Source organism: Electrona antarctica (genome assembly GCF_951216825.1).
Source record: "Electrona antarctica genome assembly, chromosome: 10".
NCBI classification, from domain to species: domain Eukaryota; kingdom Metazoa; phylum Chordata; class Actinopteri; order Myctophiformes; family Myctophidae; genus Electrona; species Electrona antarctica.
Genome location: NC_136791.1, coordinates 30,486,476 through 30,505,071, shown reverse-complemented (window position 1 = coordinate 30,505,071; position 18,596 = coordinate 30,486,476). Strand labels below are relative to the sequence as shown.

At 41.1% G+C, this 18,596-nt stretch overlaps 3 protein-coding genes across 7 annotated transcripts in view; 2 read left to right on the top strand and 1 right to left on the bottom strand.

The window, feature by feature from the left end:
* LOC306931685 (signal-induced proliferation-associated 1-like protein 2) overlaps positions 1-7,845 on the bottom strand; it is a 152,438-nt gene extending 144,593 nt beyond the window's left edge. For all 3 annotated transcript variants that reach the window (XM_079513228.1, XM_079513229.1, XM_079513230.1), the window contains exon 1: positions 7,716-7,845. The gene's annotated coding sequence lies outside the window, so the exon portion shown is untranslated. The remainder of the gene's footprint in view (positions 1-7,715) is intronic.
* Positions 7,846-9,983: 2,138 nt separating this feature from the next.
* map10 (microtubule associated protein 10) lies at positions 9,984-13,126 on the top strand. Its single transcript, XM_079512348.1, has one exon. The coding sequence runs from the start codon at positions 10,091-10,093 to the stop codon at positions 12,497-12,499; it is 2,409 nt and encodes an 802-aa protein (XP_079368474.1). The 5' UTR covers positions 9,984-10,090; the 3' UTR covers positions 12,500-13,126.
* A 1,271-nt stretch (positions 13,127-14,397) lies between these two features.
* ntpcr (nucleoside-triphosphatase, cancer-related) lies at positions 14,398-18,281 on the top strand. 3 transcript variants are annotated; one of them, XM_079512563.1, is made up of 5 exons: positions 14,398-14,527; positions 15,307-15,469; positions 15,580-15,682; positions 16,403-16,612; positions 17,155-18,281. In XM_079512563.1, the coding sequence occupies exons 1-5, from the start codon at positions 14,491-14,493 to the stop codon at positions 17,233-17,235; spliced, it is 594 nt and encodes a 197-aa protein (XP_079368689.1). In that variant the 5' UTR covers positions 14,398-14,490; the 3' UTR covers positions 17,236-18,281. The 3 variants fall into 3 exon arrangements, with proteins under 3 accessions (XP_079368689.1, XP_079368690.1, XP_079368688.1); XM_079512564.1 differs by having other exon boundaries at positions 14,406-14,532; XM_079512562.1 differs by having other exon boundaries at positions 14,458-14,527; positions 15,268-15,469.
* The last annotated feature ends 315 nt before the right edge of the window (positions 18,282-18,596 follow it).

Sequence of the window (18,596 nt, the reverse complement as noted above, 5' to 3'; positions counted from 1 at the left end):
ATTTTGCCGCAAATCAAATTTATCAAAGTAAAAACACATTTATGACTAACGAAATCACATTGCTCAGGCTCTTAATCTTCAAACTGTCAGTGAACATTTATAATGATGAACGTGCGGACAAGGACAAGTTATGTTAAAAGTGAGAAAATGGATTCTTGACTTATATTATACTCGACATTTGTGGCTAAGGATCAGGATATCTTTAGGAACATACAAATGGTATAGACACCATCATACGTTAAAGATCATGGGGCTGTGTGGGGGGGGGGGGGGGGCAGCAGAGCACCATGTGGGGCCAGCATTATAGGTTTATGTGGACATGATTTAAACGGTACTATCGTCCAAGCTGGTCTAAAGCTGGTCACATGATAAGGCAGAGTAGGTTCGTAGAATTTGGTACATAACATATGATTGTACCACTTTCAACCTATTTCCCTATTTTTTTCTTTCAAAGATTTTCTAAACTTTTTAACATAAACAAAAATAGATTGACATGTTGTGATCTTGTACATCTGCTATTTTCACTATTCGTCATAAGGTTGAAGTATAGGCTATATAGGAATTACGTGGTTAATTGTCCATCCTGTGGCCTTGATTGTCAACTCCAATAATCAAGCTGCAAAACTCTTTCCATTAGCGAGTGATGAAAGCTCCAAATAGCAAAGTAAATCGTTAAATGCCTTTGCGGAGTATCAATTCGGACATAATCTTGTATTATCGTATCTATCCAACCCATTAATTGTAGCGCTGTGCAGTGATGGCAAAGTGGGTCATCGGAGGGCTCAACCTTTTAACCCTGCCCTGAACCCCCCCCCCCCCCCCCCCCCCCCCCCTTACACCGCCCGCCTCCCGCCTACTTTCACGACAGGGCGGCAGGCCATCATCTGAGATTGACAGGGTCGTCGTCTGAGATGATGATCTCGATGTTTGACTGCTAACTGTCATGGAGCCATCTGCTACCCCCAGCAGCACCCTCTTTGGCTCTACCCTCACTGTCACTGTGTCTGAGGGGGTTCCCATGATGGCACAGACACAGTCTGCTGGCTCAGTGGGGAGAGTGAGACAGTGGGACATCGCCACTGGATTGTCTCTTATTTTATCTCATTCATTAGGTGTAGAAAAGGTTATGCCTCATACAGCAGTGGATCAGTGTTCCGTGTTATGTGGCTGGCTGGGTGGCGTGCATTTTCAGAGCCCGTTTATTTTTTTATAATCAATCAATCAATCGATTGTGTTTTCGGCTTGGATCGATGGAGTAGTATAATTTAAGTTGCTATTGGTATCTAGCCTCGCGTAGCCAGCCTTCAATCTGCCTTTTGCCCCAAGCAGAGATAATAGTATGGCTACGCAAGGCTAGCGGTATCACAATGGAAACAACATTTTTAAGAAAAAATACCACCATGTCATTTTTTTAACAATATTCTTTTAAAATATTAGTGTTATGCGATCATTACAATCTTAGTGTTGTTTGGGGGCACACTTGCAATACCCTCACGGCCCAGGTTGAGAATTACTTTCCTATGAATCGCTGATGTTGATGACCAACAGTGTAGGAACAGTGGATCTCTGAGATACGAGTTCACAAAATGTGAAATATATTCACACGAAAAGAGAAATATTCACAATAAGTGACGAATACTGCCTTGGCCTACTGGCAAAAGACATTTGGTACGGTCCAGTTCAGTGGTTTGCGAGATTAGCCACAGCACAGACATACACACACACAGACAGACAGACAGACCCTCTTGTAGATGGCTCGCAGCCTCGCACCCTAAGTGCCAAGCTGTAAAAAGTCGGTCTATTCTATGCAATGTTACATTTCCAAAACAAGGATAAGATATAATTCATCTTCAGTGTACCCTCGTGTGAAAAATGTAACAGAACAGCACGTTTGTGCTTTTACAAGTGATTTTACATTAATATAATGTCAGCTCGTTTTTTTTATAAACACTGGGATAAATAAGCTTCATCAGGATATTTGTGGCCATGTAACATGAATGTTGAAAGAAATGCAATACTACACTACTACTACACTACTACACAATGCAATCTCTTGAGAACATCCCTGTAAGTGAGATGCATTGCATGGAATGGAACTTGAGACAGTGTTCTGCTGTGTCCACCTCCACGTATCACCCTTGGCTTATAGTCACATCCGCACAGGGTCAGATTAATCAACCACACAGCAATTCACAACAGAAACAAACAAACCAACAACACACAAAGGTAGCAATCCATCAAAGCCCTGAAGTGACATGCAAGAGCGTTGAAGAGCCTACAAAATCTAATTTGTCCACTGCACATAAAGACAGGAGATATCATGTAGCTATAAAAAAGGACACTTTATGGTCCCTGATGCATCGTGACAGCATAAGCCAGTGCCTGATCAAGCTGTTAAACATGCCATCTTCGCGATCACAATGACGATTGCACAAGAGAAGGCGTGTAATGTGCACTGCAGACAGAAATGCCAAACAGCCCCCAAGAGAACCCATTACCCCGACCTTGGACCAGTTATGTCCTGTGAATGTGGGCCAGGACGAAGCACACCCAACCCACCCACTGTGGCTCACCTGCCTACATATCTCGATCATCTCTCGTAGAGGATCGCTATAATAAACACAAACAAGAGAGTGGAGAGTGCTAAATACTGTGCATAAATCTACAATTAGCGTCCAGGTGTCGAGAGTGCGCTGGTAATCATATTTCATTCTATCGTGGTCTGGTAGCAATAAAACCCCCAGTGATCTATCAGACCACCACACTGGGTGTGTAATGTAATCACCCTGATGACAGAGATTAAAATAGGGTGCATTTTGCATCCCAAAACGTAGTTTATAGTTAAGGGATGCAAATTGATGAAACAACGACCTCTGCATCCACGGGATGCACTACTGTACTACTGTACTCTAGTTTATTCTAGTTTATTTTGATAGCTTTAGTTATAATAATCATTTCTTCTTCTGTTTTCTACATGAATATAACCACATTATAACCATATAAAATGAAATGGGAGTTAAATGCTGCAATTTGTAAAAAATGGCTAAATATGACTCGTTGAAGTCATAAAATGTCCCTGGGACAAAAAGGTTAGGAAACACTGATCTAAAAGACCATCCCTGCATCCCGGGACTCATTACATTGAAAACCTTTGATGATAGGCTTAAGTATATATATACAGTTGGAGGGGGTACAGCATTTTGTAAACAGAGCTATGTCACATTGCATCGCTATATGTACTCTCAATGCAACCCGTTATGAGCTTGTAGATCGGCTATTTTCACCACATGACACCATCGTACGACAAGGTATTGGGGCTTAAGTGGTTAAAGTCTACACCAGTGGTGCTGCATCCCAGATGATCTTAATCTCCTTGGCTTTCAACCTTTCACAAAGAAAACCAATTTCCAACATTTTTCTCCATTCTATCTGTTATGAGCAATGCTCTATAGAGCCCAGACATCCATCACTAACAGGCCACTGGTGAATTAAACCTTCTGTGCCCATAGATAGACGTTCTGCTGTCCAGGTTAAGAAGAAGAAAACAACAACAACAACTCACTGGCAGTGTCTCGACAGATCATCTGTGCTTTCCCCTGGCAGTGATGAGTGGGCTAAAAAATGGTCCATAAATTCAGACTGCTATCTAAACAAAGCCTGACAAAGAGAGACAGGACACAGGCTAGAATAGAGCCTGGCTCCTCTGACAACAAGAGCAGCCAGGCAGCATGTGATCCCCCCAGCCTGCCGGTTGGCCGCTTTTGGAGCAACAGGATTTGGTCGAGAGGCCTATTGTGACTCCTAGCCAGCAAGACCAGACCACGCTTCCTGATCCCAGTCACATGCAGGGAGGGGGCGTGTGGGATCTGTTTGGGAGGGGTGCACCCACCCACCGTCCACTGCACAGCTCGCCGTGAGTGACTCTCTGGCAGTGGTGGAAAGTAAGTACATTTACTTAAGTACTGTACTTAAGTACAATTTTGAGATATACAAGCTCACAATGCGACGCATTGTGAGCTTGTAGATCTGATCTGCTGATACTTTCTGGTACTTTAAGTACATTTTGATGCCAATACTTTTGTACTTTTACTCAAGTAACAAATTTTCCACCACCGTCCACCGCACAGCTCGGCGTGACTCTCTGGCACAAAAGGGAAGAGTGCATCAGCTCTGAATCAACGAGGCCAAGGCCTATAAGTCCTTCAGCGCTTGTTTTCTCCCACTGTGCACCACATCATGACGACTCAGCACATCAGAAGCAAAGCACCGTGGGAAAGGAGGCAGACTGGGGGAGCAACTGGGGACATAAAAGTTGGTGCCTGGTGAACTTGGTTAGACTATTTTGAGTAGTAGTATTATTGAGTATTGTGTACGCCTGTTTGAATACTATTTATGATCTCTTGTTTTAATTGGGTGTCTGGCTGCCTCCTCCTTTATTTTCTGTAAATCACATTGTGATGTTCGCTAAGAGCAAACCCATTAAAACAATTGCATTGACATTGGTAAGCTGAGTAAGGTTGGGCTCCTGGTTGGGGGTGGGGTGGAGGCCGGGGTGGGTTTTCCAAGAGATGGATGGGATATGACCACTGTAACTTTAGTGGGGTGTCTCCAACCCCACTGACTGGGGTGAGTCAGTCGGTGAGAGATATCTAAACACAACTCTGCACTGCAGTCAAAAAGCTGTGCAGCCTGCAGGCATGTCACAGGAAGCTGTTTCTCTACTGAACCTGACAGGTGCATTATTGTTCAGCCACACACCCACTGTGCAGCACATAACTTTGTTTTTGACATATCGATCAGGCTCACTTAGATATTGTCTGGTTATTCATGCAGAAGGTACGGCATGCTCCTGCCGCCTCGGATTAAAACCTGTTTCTTCTCCAAAGAGCCTTCAGAGGTTAGTCTGTATTTCAAACTCAGATTCAAAGACATTTCCAAAGCTCTGTCATCATTGTTGTCATTCACAAAGGGTCTCATTGAAGAGTGCGGGGCTCTGAGTGGTACAGCTCACAGTGGTGGGTAAGACATTCCACACATGTGGTCTTATTTTGATCTAGTATTTGGATATCATTCCCCCCTAGTAACTAGAGTCAGATTTCTCCCCAAATAATATCCATGGTGGCAGCCTAGAAATTCTAATCTAAAACATAATTCGGAAAAACCAATAGGATATAAAAGCCATTCTAAAAACAACCATAACCACTTAAACCCTATAGTTCGCTGACTGAGGTCCCCCTGGGGCTTATACAAATCTCATCAATGCATCGCATCACTTTGTGAGCTTGTAGATTGGCAGTGTTCACCTATGTTTGCCAAATGTTTGCCAATTATGACATGCATGCACAGAATAGGGATAATAGGGTTCAAGATGTGCGTGATTTATGATGTGAAGAATATAACAAATAAATAAACACAATCTGGACACCTGGTTCCATTCTTTGAACTGGGTGGGAACCAAAGTGGGCATGTCACAATTCTACAGGTTGGAAGATCAAGATGTGATAAATGGTAAATGGTGCCTTTATATAGCGCCTTTATCCAAGGCGCTTTACATAGATTGTGCATTACATTCACCCATTCACACACACATTCATACACAGATGGCGGCATAAACCATGCAAGGCACCAACCAGCACATCAGGAGCAATTAGGGGTTCAGTGTCTTGCTCAAGGACACTTCGACACTAACTCTGGGGGAGCCCAGGTTCGAGCTGGCAACCTTGCGGTTACCATCCAGCCACTCTACCCCTGAGCCACCGCCGCCCCATATGATATAAACAGTTGTGGCAAAAGCAAGCGAAAAATCATAAAAGAAAAGAAAAGAAAGGTGAAACTGTAACTGCCATTGACAATTGAATCTCTCCCATTAAAACTAAGGACACTTTGACTGGTCATATTCATTCACATTGCTGGCTAGGCCTGGAATCGAACCTGGGGAAACTGGGTTCACGTCTAGTTCCATGAAAGCACCATGGTTCCAATGATCTAGAATGGAACCAGTTCTTGAACCAAAGTTATTTTGATGGTAAAGAGGCCAAAGTGTCTGAACACAAAAAGCCTGTAGATAATCCATTCCAAAACATGAATTAAAGTTGTAGTTACAGTTATCCCATGTGCATAATGATATAAAACATTTTCCACACCATTGCATTTTTCTCCATTCACCTTCAGTTGAGCAGAAATTGTAATGTCTGCGGCTTATATAGTGTATTTACCTCTGTGACATGCCGATCAATTACAGTTGGAGCTAGAGGAACATTTAGAGGAAACTATGTTAAACACTAAAACAGGCCAAGAGCATTCTGGGGATATCTTAAAACACTCCTGTGCCTACTTACAACAGCACAGTCCTATCAAAAACTAATCTCTGCCAGACATGTAGGCCCGTGAATAGGACTGGTGTCTTATTCATTTTAACACTCAAGGAGCAGAAAAGCACTTCATACAGTGCTTGGTCTGTTCATGAGAGACCTGTGAAGCCACAAGGACATAAATCCCAGACTACAGAAAATGAAGTAAAGGAAACCTTTAAAAAAAAGGAGGGGGGAAGTTTACTGTGAGTTGAGAGAAGCACCTCCTTGTTTTGACCGGTGATATAGCCTCCAGTCGAGGAATGGGGCAATTTATTTTCCTTTATTAGGAATTTAATTGTTGTGTAAGCTCAGCTTCCTACAGGAAGAAAGTATACGGATGTGTTCCAGGAGATAAACAATGTTTCACTTGTTTACTAACCCTGGGAAAAGAAAGGAAGGCCACAGCAGCAGCAGCAGCCAACAATACTGTCAGATACATGCTGTGTACTGTAGCCTATGCCCAGAGACTTCCTGGAATTATAACATCCCTTTTTGGAGAATCCAAACCAATATTAAAACAATGTAAATCCCTTTGCCCAGACTTACTGACGATGAGCAACACAGTATAGGCCTACTTCACAGGCTGATAACATTGTCTCTCAGGTTATTACACCCCAATTGAGTACTTAGGCTAATATAATTTAACCACTATTTTAGCCACATGAATATTATGTCCTGACACAACAATAAAACTACTGAACGTTAGGCAGGCAAACTACAAATAATAACAATTGGATATGACGTTACAGCCAGATGGTAGTTTTTAAGATATGGTGGACTTGACTATAGGTGACTTTATAATGACAAGTATGATGTATTGATGTCTTTACTGCCCCCTACTGTTTCATGTAAGCATTGAGTCCAGTGGGAAATTTCGTTCATAAATAATTTCGGAACAAATCTACGAAGAGCCCTTTTAAGTTTCTAAAGAAAAACTATAATAAATCAAAGTCAGTGACTAATAGCACTACTTTGTCTGAGTACAAATGCAGATTAATCAATTAATTAATAACATTTATACATTTGAAATAACTATTAAAAAAAGCCATATATGTCATTATGGAGGTGAGGTTACCCACATAAAGTGTTTTCCATCGAGTCTACGTCTTGAACTAAATAGATGCCAACAGCAAACGGTGGTAGGCTATTTAGCTCATTAAAAACATGGGCTAGTTTAGCCGACACAATATTTAAATGTTTTGTGCTCTGTCTGTGATCTCCAAGTTCCTACTCATCCTACTGTATATGGCATAGCCTACGCTACTCAGAGAGCGTACATAAAACACACACTTATAGTGACTTGTCTTGTTCTCAGTTTGTTAGTTATTTTAGAAGAGGGGAAAAAACATGCTTGGTTCTTACCTTGAACATGAACAATGCTCCCCAGAGTCCCCACAGCCACTGTGTGGATAATATTATCCTTGATGAATAAGCGTTTCGAGCGGCTGTATAGTGTATAGGTCTCTCGCATCTCTTTCTCTCAGCCTCCCGACTGGACGGACTGAGAGAGTAGTAATAGACTGTTGTATGATCCATCCACTACAACACGTAGTGCAGCTAGACTCCGCCTCCGATGATTTGTCTGGAATAAATACACACAGCTGTCAATTGTTCTTGTTCAGATATAAATACAAACTATACGCCTGACGTTTTGTTATTGAATTGTAAAGTTAAAAAAAATAAAAAATACTAATATGAGGACTATTTATTATACCGTATAAACTCACAAAGAGTGAAGCGCGGCTACATCAAACTGGGTTAGCATCGTGTAAAAAGAAAACTAGCTTTGGTCCAAGGACTAGCTTCTCCTTAACGCTATGGACCAGAGCTACAGTGGCACCATCTGGTGAACTGCAGTAAAGTTTCTCTCCAAAAAGCTCATTCCTGTCATTCTCACATCATAAAAAGGTGTTTTCCTATATCTGTCTGCAACCAGCAACAGATTAGGCCTACTGTACTACTCCTGGATCAACTTAACTTAACATGCCACTTGATATAATTATTTAAAATGAAATGTATAATAATATTTTATTATTATTATTATTATTATTAAAGCACCATGCTTAAATTCTCTGGAAACTAGTAGCAGTGGTGGAAAGTACATTTCAGTAACATTTCGAGGTACTCGAGTTTTACTTACTGGAGTATTTCCAATTTTCAATAGCCTATTACTTCTACTCCACTACATCTCCACTACAATTATTTGAAAACTTTACTTTGATTGATTGATTGATTGATTGATTGATTGATTGATTGAAAGATGTATTAACAGTATGCAGAATAGGTACATTTCAAGCACAACTCAATACAAAAACTGTTAACTGTGGACGACATCATAAAGTTTACAATAGGGTCCACCATTTTCAATTCATCAGAACATTTAGAGGCGTACATATATACACTTCTATATAACAGGAAATCATCATATATAAAAGGAGGTAAAAAGGGAAAAGATAATATAGCCTACAGTGAGGGGAAAGAGGGTGGGGGAGGAGGACTCAGACTTTTTTACGGGGGTACAGTTACAGTTTACAGTTTCTAATTTCAGCCGTCTGTAGGTGCCCTTTGAGAGCGGTTTTGAAGGACTCCCTTGACATGTCTTAATGACTGTTGGTAGGGCCGCGGGTGTTCCACATTTTGGTGGCATAGGAGCGAAATGAGTATTTAGACAGATACATGGGTAGCCTACCGTATCTTGGTGGTGTGTAGAGAACCAGACCCATTGCAAGATGCTGTAGGCCTACTCTGTCGTCAACCCTAAGCCATTCCAGCTTCAAAATGGGCAGGGGTGAGGTGGGGAGTGAGGCGACCAAGTTTGCCTGACCAGTTTGTTTTGGGAAGTCTGGAGCCTTGTTTTAAGGGCCTTAGAGGTGTTGTGGTACCAAGAGGTGCATGTATAGTCGAAGAAACCTTGTATCCTGTTAGGGTGTTCAAGGTGTTTTTGTTGACCAGTGAGGAGATCCTGTAGGAATCTTGTTCTTTGGTTGACTAAACTTTTTTTGATTAAGTTTAATAGTGGCTATTTTATCACCGGAAAGATTTGCCTCCAGGACCAGGATAGAACCTAGCTAGGTTATATCCTGAATTACCTACCTACAGTAATTTCATCTTTTCGTTGCTGAGGTTAATATTTGATCCAAAGAGAATGGATTCAGTTTTTCCCAGGTGTAAAGTTTGTTATCAGCGAGCCAGGTGCAGATTCTACCGAGTTCAGAGCTGAGGGCCTTTTGTAGAGAATTATTATTATTTAAAAACATATGCATTAACCAATTCATTTCGGCCATTTGAAAATAGCCGATCTACAAGCTCGTATCTGCTCTTTTCAAAAGATTTGTTATACATTTGAAAACTTGAAATGGGACATTCTGCATAATGACTGAGTACTTTCTAATTTTTACATTTTGATGCCAATACTTTTGTACTTTTACTCAAGTACATTTTGAATTCAGGACTTTTACTTGTAGTACAGTATTTCTACTTTGCATGTAATTGAGTAGGCTTGTTCCACCGACCACCACTGACCAACAGAAACCAAAAAGATAAACCATTGCCTGTTCTGCTATAAAACTACATTTCCCAGGTATCCACCACTGATATTTTGTGACGCAATAAGCATGCGCCGTCAGCTCAACAGCTGTTTGTTTGTTTCCATGGAGCTGACCGACGCATTAGCTGACTGAAGCCAAAGGCTTCTTTTTTTTGCGGCTTAACAAAATCTACCGCGGGAAGACGTCAGAATGTCATCATTACAACGCAACGGTGATAACTTGGAAACTCTTTTCTCATTTGAGATTTTGTTGGAATATATCCGAATTGACAAAGAAAGAAGCGCTTCCCACCGCCCGTTAGCTCTTGGCTTGAGAATGCTTGATTTCCCCACACTGATAATTTACCAAGCTGAACAGAATGGTGGTGGCAGTAAGTACCCTCCACAAGGACACCTTGGTGACGAGAACCACGACAAAGACAATGTGGCAACAGTGGCATCTCCATGTCAACATGAAGGTGCAGAATATATCTTCAACAAAGGCAAGTCGTGTTTGTTCAAAATGAACGTGGACACGTTGCATAGCCATTTATCATGCACCCCTCTCTTTGCCACAGTGATGGATGTGAAAGACGAACTCCCTACATTAGTTGGAACCTCACAGATTTCGCTGACAAAACTGGTGGACAGAATTAAGTGGGACGTGAATGCTCATGGTATTTTGTCTCCCTCTTCCCATGGAGAAAAAAACGTTGTGGGTTTATATGATCTCATGGGAGAGAAAATTGGATTGGTTTCCTTGGGTTATAAACTTGTGAGTCTAGGACCTAGTTTATTGCCACATGTCTCAGCAAAACACAGCACACATAGAAGCAAATGCATGCAGGAGAACTCGCTTACCAACACATGGCTGTTACAGTCACCAAAGTTGCAGAAGTCTGATTCCTGTAAGGATTTGCAAATTAATGGACAGTTAATTAAGAAAGTGACTTCAGCAATGCAGGAAGATGTTGTCTGTGTTGCTACTCGGATAGAACACAGGCCAAGAAGTGAAACGCATCAAGCACCCCAAGAAAATGAGCAGACATTAGAAGAGGATTTGGCTGTGTTCTGCCCTCCACGCCTCTTCTACAATAGTTCTGTAGACAAGACAGGCAAAAATGAGGCAAAGAAGGACCACAAGTTATTGAAACTAAAAGCAGAGCTTCTTACAATGGAAGATGTGTGGTCAGAGGAGGATGGAGAGACTGAAAGTAAACCCCAAGGTTCCAAATCTCCATTGATCGACCAGAGACTGACACATGATGCAAAAAAAATGAGAAGTGGCCAAGAGCACCAGGAAATTGGGGTTACTCCAAATGTCCTTGGGGAAGCCTTAAGGCAGTTGCCTCTGCTAAATGCCCTTCTTGTTGAGCTGTCACAATTGAATGGACAGACCCGGCAAGAGCCTCTAAACATTCACCCCAATCTAGCATGGATCTACAAACCTCCCACAGAGACGTCAGTTAGTCTGGGAAGCCCACTACGAGAGGACCAAACCAGATTGATGTATAAAACCAGACGAGTTGCTAGGCCTTGTTTAGAAGCTATTCACTTGCCAAAAACAGTTTCTCCCGCAAAACCTGTACAGGAAAGAGAGGTTAAATGCAGTAAGATGAGAAGGGAAGATGTCTGCCCTGACAATAAACCTTTCCATACATGTAATCGGAAAAAGCTGGCATATGGGACAACTAAGACATTCCATCTCAGGTTGAAACAAAATAAAGCAACGATTTCAAACGCTAATAAGGTAATAAAGCAAAGAAATAAGGTCTTAAACCAGAGGACAAGTCTAGATGAACATGTTGAAACTGTCATGAGCAGCGTTGCAGTTGACGCTAAGCAAGACAATGAAAATACTAAACATTCTTACTCGGACACGAGGTTGTTGATTTCCATTTCCACCAGGGACGATGAGCATGAAGCACAGCAGAGAGACGATAATGACAATCAAAGTGAATCGGGTCAAACGCAGTCCGGTTCTCACAGGAGCAAAGAAAAAATGGAAACTCCAGCAAGCAGTCAAGTTAACAGCCCAAAATCCCCAAACTCGGATCCCAGCAGTGGAGGAGAGGGAGTAGAAGAATACATTGATGACTTTACCAGTCTTGATCCTAGTGATGGCTGTTCCCCAGACCCCTTTGTTATGTGCTCTCCTGACCCTCTGAGTATTAGTCCGGAGCCCGCTTTCGCCAAAACACCAAGGTCTCCTGCCGGTGGCGACCTCTGCAGTTCTGACAGCACCACGGAACGGATCCACAAGAAAACTGTCCTACCTGTGCCAGTCAAAGCCCCCAGCTCGCCACAGCAGTCACTGAGGGGTACTCACATAATTCGACCACGTACCCTGGCCTCGGCACTCAGCGTTTCCTCGGATAACGATGACAGAGAATGGCCTCCTACTGTACGCTTCAGAGCACAGAAGGCAAATGGCTCCAGAGCAAAGAAGGCATCCATTACAGAGAGTTTCGAGATATCAGGGAGCCAAAAGAGTGCTAAAGGATTTGAACCTCGGGACGTAGAGGAGCTGGGAGATGAGCTTGGTTCTCTCGATTTAAAAAACAATTATCAACACATCTCTGAGCTTGTAGCCAACAAGCTCCCTGGATACACTATGTAAACAGCACAATATCTAGTCTTTATTTGTTGCTTTTATTTATTTATTATAAACAGTTTATTGGGTTTTGCTAGACTCTAGACTAGAGCATACAACTGTATGATCAGAGCATTTATAAAAGATATTATTAAAAAGTGACATATTGACTTATTGCTAAAATAACTTGGAAAATAACACAACCATAAACACAGATGGAAAAGTAAAATGCAAATGTCTGTAAACTGTGTAAATTATAGAAAATAGCCAGTATAGAAGGCAGCATATCACTCACGCCACACAACACAAATGTAATACTACCCAAAACAACATGCTTCAATCAGAATGACTGGGAAATGTATTCCTTTCAATTAATTGCTTTTTTCCCCAATCTTCTCCAGTGAGTATGATAGAGTATACAGGAATTATGCAGCCTGATGTCCCAATTGTCTATATATTAAATCACCTATGTGAGCTAACTTGTGAACCTGTACATCAGCTATTTTTGAAAATCTTGCCATAAGTGGCTAAATAAAGGCATTGGCTGATTTCTGTAATTGATTATATTAAATTAAGCCTCCTTGAGTAGGGAATGGGATTGGTGTGAAGAAATCATCTAAAATGTAGGGTTAGTAACCCCTAGTAAATGAATATCTGTCTGAGAGATGCACAAATCATTAGTTAAACTAGGCAGATGCCTGTTGTATGCATTGTCAGACTGCCTATGCAATACCTAGTGATGCACCGAATATTCGGCCGCAGAAAATATTCGGCAGAAAATGGCTAAAAATGCATTTTCGGCCTATTCGGTTTCAACCCGACTAGGCAGAAAATATATCACCGAATAGTGTATGAAATTAATGCATTCAAAAGAGATGAATAAATGTTTTATGGACCCAGGCCATAATAGTGATTATTATTTAAGTTAAGTTTTGCCATAACCATTTATTTTGCCATAAATCGGGTAGCTTTAAGGTACGGCCATGACAGAAATGGTAGGAAAAAAGATTATATTCGGTTTTTGGCCAACTGTTTCCTATATTCGGTATTCGGTTTCAGCCAAGAATTTCCCTTTCGGTGCATCCCTATTACCCATATAGTACTTGGAAGGCCAGTCTATGATGTCAATAATACTATGACGATGAATGGATTAAAAGTATAACTCCAGTCCATCCATCTGTCTGCCAAATTAGAGGTGACTGATGTTATCCATATATACACCACTCGTCACTGCCCTGAATGGGGTACTGATGAGCAGCATGGTTAGCAGCTATAGTGGGGCAGATAGGAAATTATTGTACAGCGCTTTTAAACCCAGATCTTTTAACTGGGGTTTTTTTTTTTTTTTTTAGGTTTTTACTGAATGGTTTAATAAAAGTAGTTTGGTCAGATCTGACAAATATAAGTTGTGATATTTTGTGTATTTATAAAAAATCACACCCGTGTGAACTGAGTGGTGTAAGGCCTGTCTGACGTAATGAAATCATGTCTGACGTAATGTTGTGCAGAAAAAATGAGCATGGTTGCTACGGTCATCCAGTTCACCCGGGTGTGATTTCATTACGTCAGAAATTATTTTAAACATAGCAACCATGCTCATTTTTTCTGCACAAAAAAGCCAGTTGTAGGAGTGGTTTACACCACTCAAAAAATAAATCTTAAATACTGGGTGCATTTTTTTAAAAGTCATTAAAGAGGGTAATCACTAGTACACTACTCCTAAGCATGGAATAGTATTAGTAATAGTGAAGATATTTAGAAAGTTGAATAATATATTTATTCACTAACCAACCTAACCTTGTCAAACCAATTGTAAGTAGTTCAATCGACATCCCTCATTTACTATTTGTATTTTAGAAGATGTCATGACCATACATATAAAGGCTTTCCACGCAATAATACTCGGTGCGCATGTGCGGGTTCGCTGTGTACGGAAGTGCAGCAGTGTCAGTGGCTACATGTGCATGGGTGGTGGGGTGAATGTACTCAGTCTGTAAACTCCGGTGCGTGCGACAACAATGTCCATAAAACACGTTTTCTTGACAGGACCTCCAGGTGAGGTAACGGGACATGCTGACTTGATGTTGCAGTTTAGTCTGAAAGTCTAGGCTGCTCAGCTCAACTGATAAATTAATCTGCGCCGCGACTGTGACGTTATCGTTGAAGACCGTTCTGCTGAAAACAACAGCTAGGGAACGTATCGGGGCTAAAAACAACCCATTCTAATCTCTCAAAAAATTTGAGGCGCGCTGCGCTAGCCTAGAATCTGTCCCAGATTGATACAAGTCTACTCAATGGAAATAAGCCATCTGGCTTTTTGCGTTATCCTTTTAGCGTCCTTTCTCCTTTGTATCAATCTGAGCCGGGTTTTTTTGCAAACAAAGTATTCAATCAATCAAAAATACTAAAGCAATATGACAAACTGTAACATAATGCCTTTACAATACATAGGGATTTTTTACAGTTTAGGCTATTGTGACATTTTGGCAGTAGCCTATTTATCCATAGAACAACCTACAAGACGGTCAAGTCTTGCATCAAGGCTAGGAACCACCTGAGAGAAAAAGCCAGTCACTAATTTTCTAGACTAAGGCCAGCCAAAGGTGTCACACACAGTATGTCTGTCTTGTGTATTTTTACGCTACTTTAAGCATGGGAAACCATAGGTGGAATGCAGAACTGTGCCTTGGGCAAAGAAAAGAAAAATAGCACTCATGCCAGCCATGCAATAAAGTAACCTTAAATTACAGGCACCAAAGCCCTTCATTGAAAAAGCAATAATATTGCACTGTCAGGTTTTTTTCTCCTCCCTCCAACCCTTTGTTTTTTTATAGGTGTGGGGAAGACCACACTAGTCCAGAAGGCCTGTGAGGCTATGCTGTCATCAGGCGTGGGCATGGATGGGTTTTATACACAAGAGGTCAGAGAAGGAGGCCGGAGAGTTGGCTTTGATGTCGTCACAGTAGCAGGAGAGAGGGGGCGCCTATCCAGAATAAGGTCACTGAATTGTCATGTCAAACTAATTAAACCAATTGTCATTTATGTTTTTTTCTTTTTTGTTTTTTTTACCCCACATCTGAAGATCACCTCAAATTTTCAATTTACAGAGATGTTGCGGGTGCATCTGACGGAAGACGAGAATACACTGTTGGACAATATGTTGTTGATTTACCTTCATTTGAAAGCCTGTCTCTACCGCTCTTCAGAAATGTAAGCTGAATAGTATAGAGCTGCACAATGACATTGAAAATGACCCTCATTAATAGATGACAGGAGGGAAAACATTCATGTGTTGTACCCACTTATCAAGTCGTCAGCACTTTTCTTCAACCAGAACCGATGATTGTAATTGAAGGCCAGCAAAATGCCTGCATAAATTCCAGAGTGACACTTTTAGTGTTCATGGTGCCGTCTGGCTGTCACTGGCCCTGATTAATCCTGCATGTAAATTGACATCCTGGTGTGCCGTCTATACACATGTGCTATACATGAAGGCCTTGGCGGCACATTTTCCACTTTCATCTCATTTACGGCCATTCTATAATCACTGCAGGTCACATCGCATGTGTAGCTTGAACGGCATACTGTGTGCCATGACACCATCTGTCAATCATACTGGAATGTGACAACCAGTCAAATGTCACCATGTGGCTACATATTTGTTCACACTGCCGTAAGTGCTTCCAGTAAATAAAACAATAATTCCTGATTATAAGCATACTGTATGAGAGCATACATTTTTCCGTGTAGGTCTATGTACAGCCTTTAGTGGGTTTTTCCCCCCTAATAAAGTAGCTTTTATTTGTTGCTTCCTTGCCCCCATGTAAAGCATTTTTGGGTACTCAGAAAAGCGCAATTTAAGTTTGAGATATTATTATTATTATTACAGTATGTATTGACATTGGGGTTGTTGTCCATCTCTTGCCTCAGGTAGGGACTGCTGATGGAGGCAGTAGGAGGTTGTTCGTCATCGATGAGATTGGGAAAATGGAGCTCTTCAGCCAGCCATTCATAAGGGCGGTGAGGCAGACCTTGGGGTGTGGTGATGTCTGCATCCTGGGTACCATCCCTGTCCCAAAGGGAAAACCTCTAGGCCTTGTGGAGGAAGTGCGGAGCAGGAGAGATGTGAAGCTCTTCAATGTGAGCGTTACATCATTGACTAGTCAGACAGTAACACGTGACCTGAATAAAAATAATAATAATAATCAGACAAGTGTACACACACACTTTTAAGCCTCTCCACACCATAGCACTGAAAGCTGTTTACACGGCATTCAGCAGGTCTTATAGATAAGCAATCTGCTTAATTTCCCTTGTCTGCTCACTTTGGCAGGAGGGGTGTGGTGCCGTATTATCCCTCCCCTATAGCAGGATTAACCCTGAGATGTTGCGTGACTGATCCCAACAACAATGGACGCTCTGAAATGCCAAAATAATTTATCACAGGAATCTGATTGTACTATGTAGCTTTGGATATTTGCCATGCATAATGCTTACCATAACTGCCTGGATAGTTATTAATAGTAGCATTGTTCTTATTTATTTTATTCTGATATATATATATATACACACACACACACACACACACACACACACACACACACACACACACACACTATACTACCGGTATATATACTGCCATTTGTGGTGTATCTATCCACATATTTATTTTCTCTTTGCAGGTGTCCAAGGAAAACAGAAATTCCATTCTCCAAGACATTATTTTTGCATTACAGGAGTGTCTTAAACACACAGCCTCTTAAGAAGAAGACTATGGACAAGCACAGAGGTTATGCATCATTATGCTGGCATTCACCTATTATTTATTTATCTCTCTCAATGCATATACAAAAAAGTGCACAGCCTGAAATCTAATAGAATATTTGCATCCTCTGCCTGACATGGTTGTGACCTGACCCGAGGGGCGTCCATATCAGCTGAATGATGTAGTGCGGTGTGTCACGTACATTTATGCATTTCTTCACATACAGCCGCAAAATGTATCTCATGCTGAATAATTAAATGTGAAATGGCAGAACAAAGCAGAAGAGTATCTGTGCAGAACATAGATACGCTGTGCTTGAAGACTTGTCAGTCTCCAAAATGGTGCTTCGTTTGATGGACCTGACATCTGTCATTGTGTGATGCTCATTTATTCTCTAGGTAGGATAAATGGTGCTTCTCCCTATGAAGGGCAAGGTCACACAGGAGGACTTGTCCACCATGTCTCTCCTTTGACATGTGAGCCTCTTGTGTATCAGTCTTGTCAGTCTGAGGATGTTGTTCATGCAGGGAAGATCAATCAATATTTAACAGGGCAACAACAACCCATCCCTGTACATGGTTTATTCATCTGGCGCTTATGAATAAGGAAACAGAAGAATAAACACCTCCATGTCACTCTTCATACCACTTCAGCATTTGTGACAGTTTTCTTTGCGTATCTGAATAGTTGAAGAGATAGCAATACCTGTGAGTGAATCTTTTTTCATGTTAAAGGGAAGTTGATCTTATGTTAGTTTTATTTTGAGATTTATTTGAGAATCTACCAGCTTAAGTAAAGATTTTGCAACAAAAGAAAATGCATTTAATTAATTGTGTTCTTGTTTATCTAATCTGTTGATGGTGATATGAAGTCTGAAAAGGTTTACAGGATACTAAATGTTTGCCTTTTATTTGCTAATGTAATTATGTTCAAATTATAAAGTAACAAACATGGGTTTTCCTTCCCCTTACAATAGGAGTAAGAATTACAGAAATGTATATTACTGTAAATAAAAATGTGCAGTATTTTAAGAGTTAATGCAGGTCTCATTACATAAAGGTTAGACAAATAAAATTAAACCAATGTCCAGCTCTCTCAATGTCAAGACGGCAGCAGTTGCATACATTTAATCTGTCTAATATGTACACACTTTTTTTTAGACTAATCTGTTTTTAATGGTGTTGTAGATATAACAATAGTTAAAGCATGCAGTGATACTGTTCCTCCAGTAATAAGGTTTTAAATATGGAGAAGCATTTTCCTAAAGCCAAAGGTATTATAATGTTTAATTTATACTCTGTCATTCTACAGTGTCGCTCGTTGAAAGCTCAGTTCGGCTTGTAGATTTCCTTTTCGGTG

Coding starts and splice junctions, on each gene's coding strand:
- map10 (XM_079512348.1), top strand. CDS start 10,091: ATGTCATCATTACAACGCAACGGTGATAACTTGGAAACTCTTTTCTCA.
- ntpcr (XM_079512562.1), top strand. CDS start 14,491: ATGTCCATAAAACACGTTTTCTTGACAGGACCTCCAG. Junction 15,683..16,402: donor CTCTACCGCTCTTCAGAAAT/GTAAGCTGAATA, acceptor CTCTTGCCTCAG/GTAGGGACTGCTGATGGAGG. Junction 16,613..17,154: donor GAGATGTGAAGCTCTTCAAT/GTGAGCGTTACA, acceptor TTCTCTTTGCAG/GTGTCCAAGGAAAACAGAAA.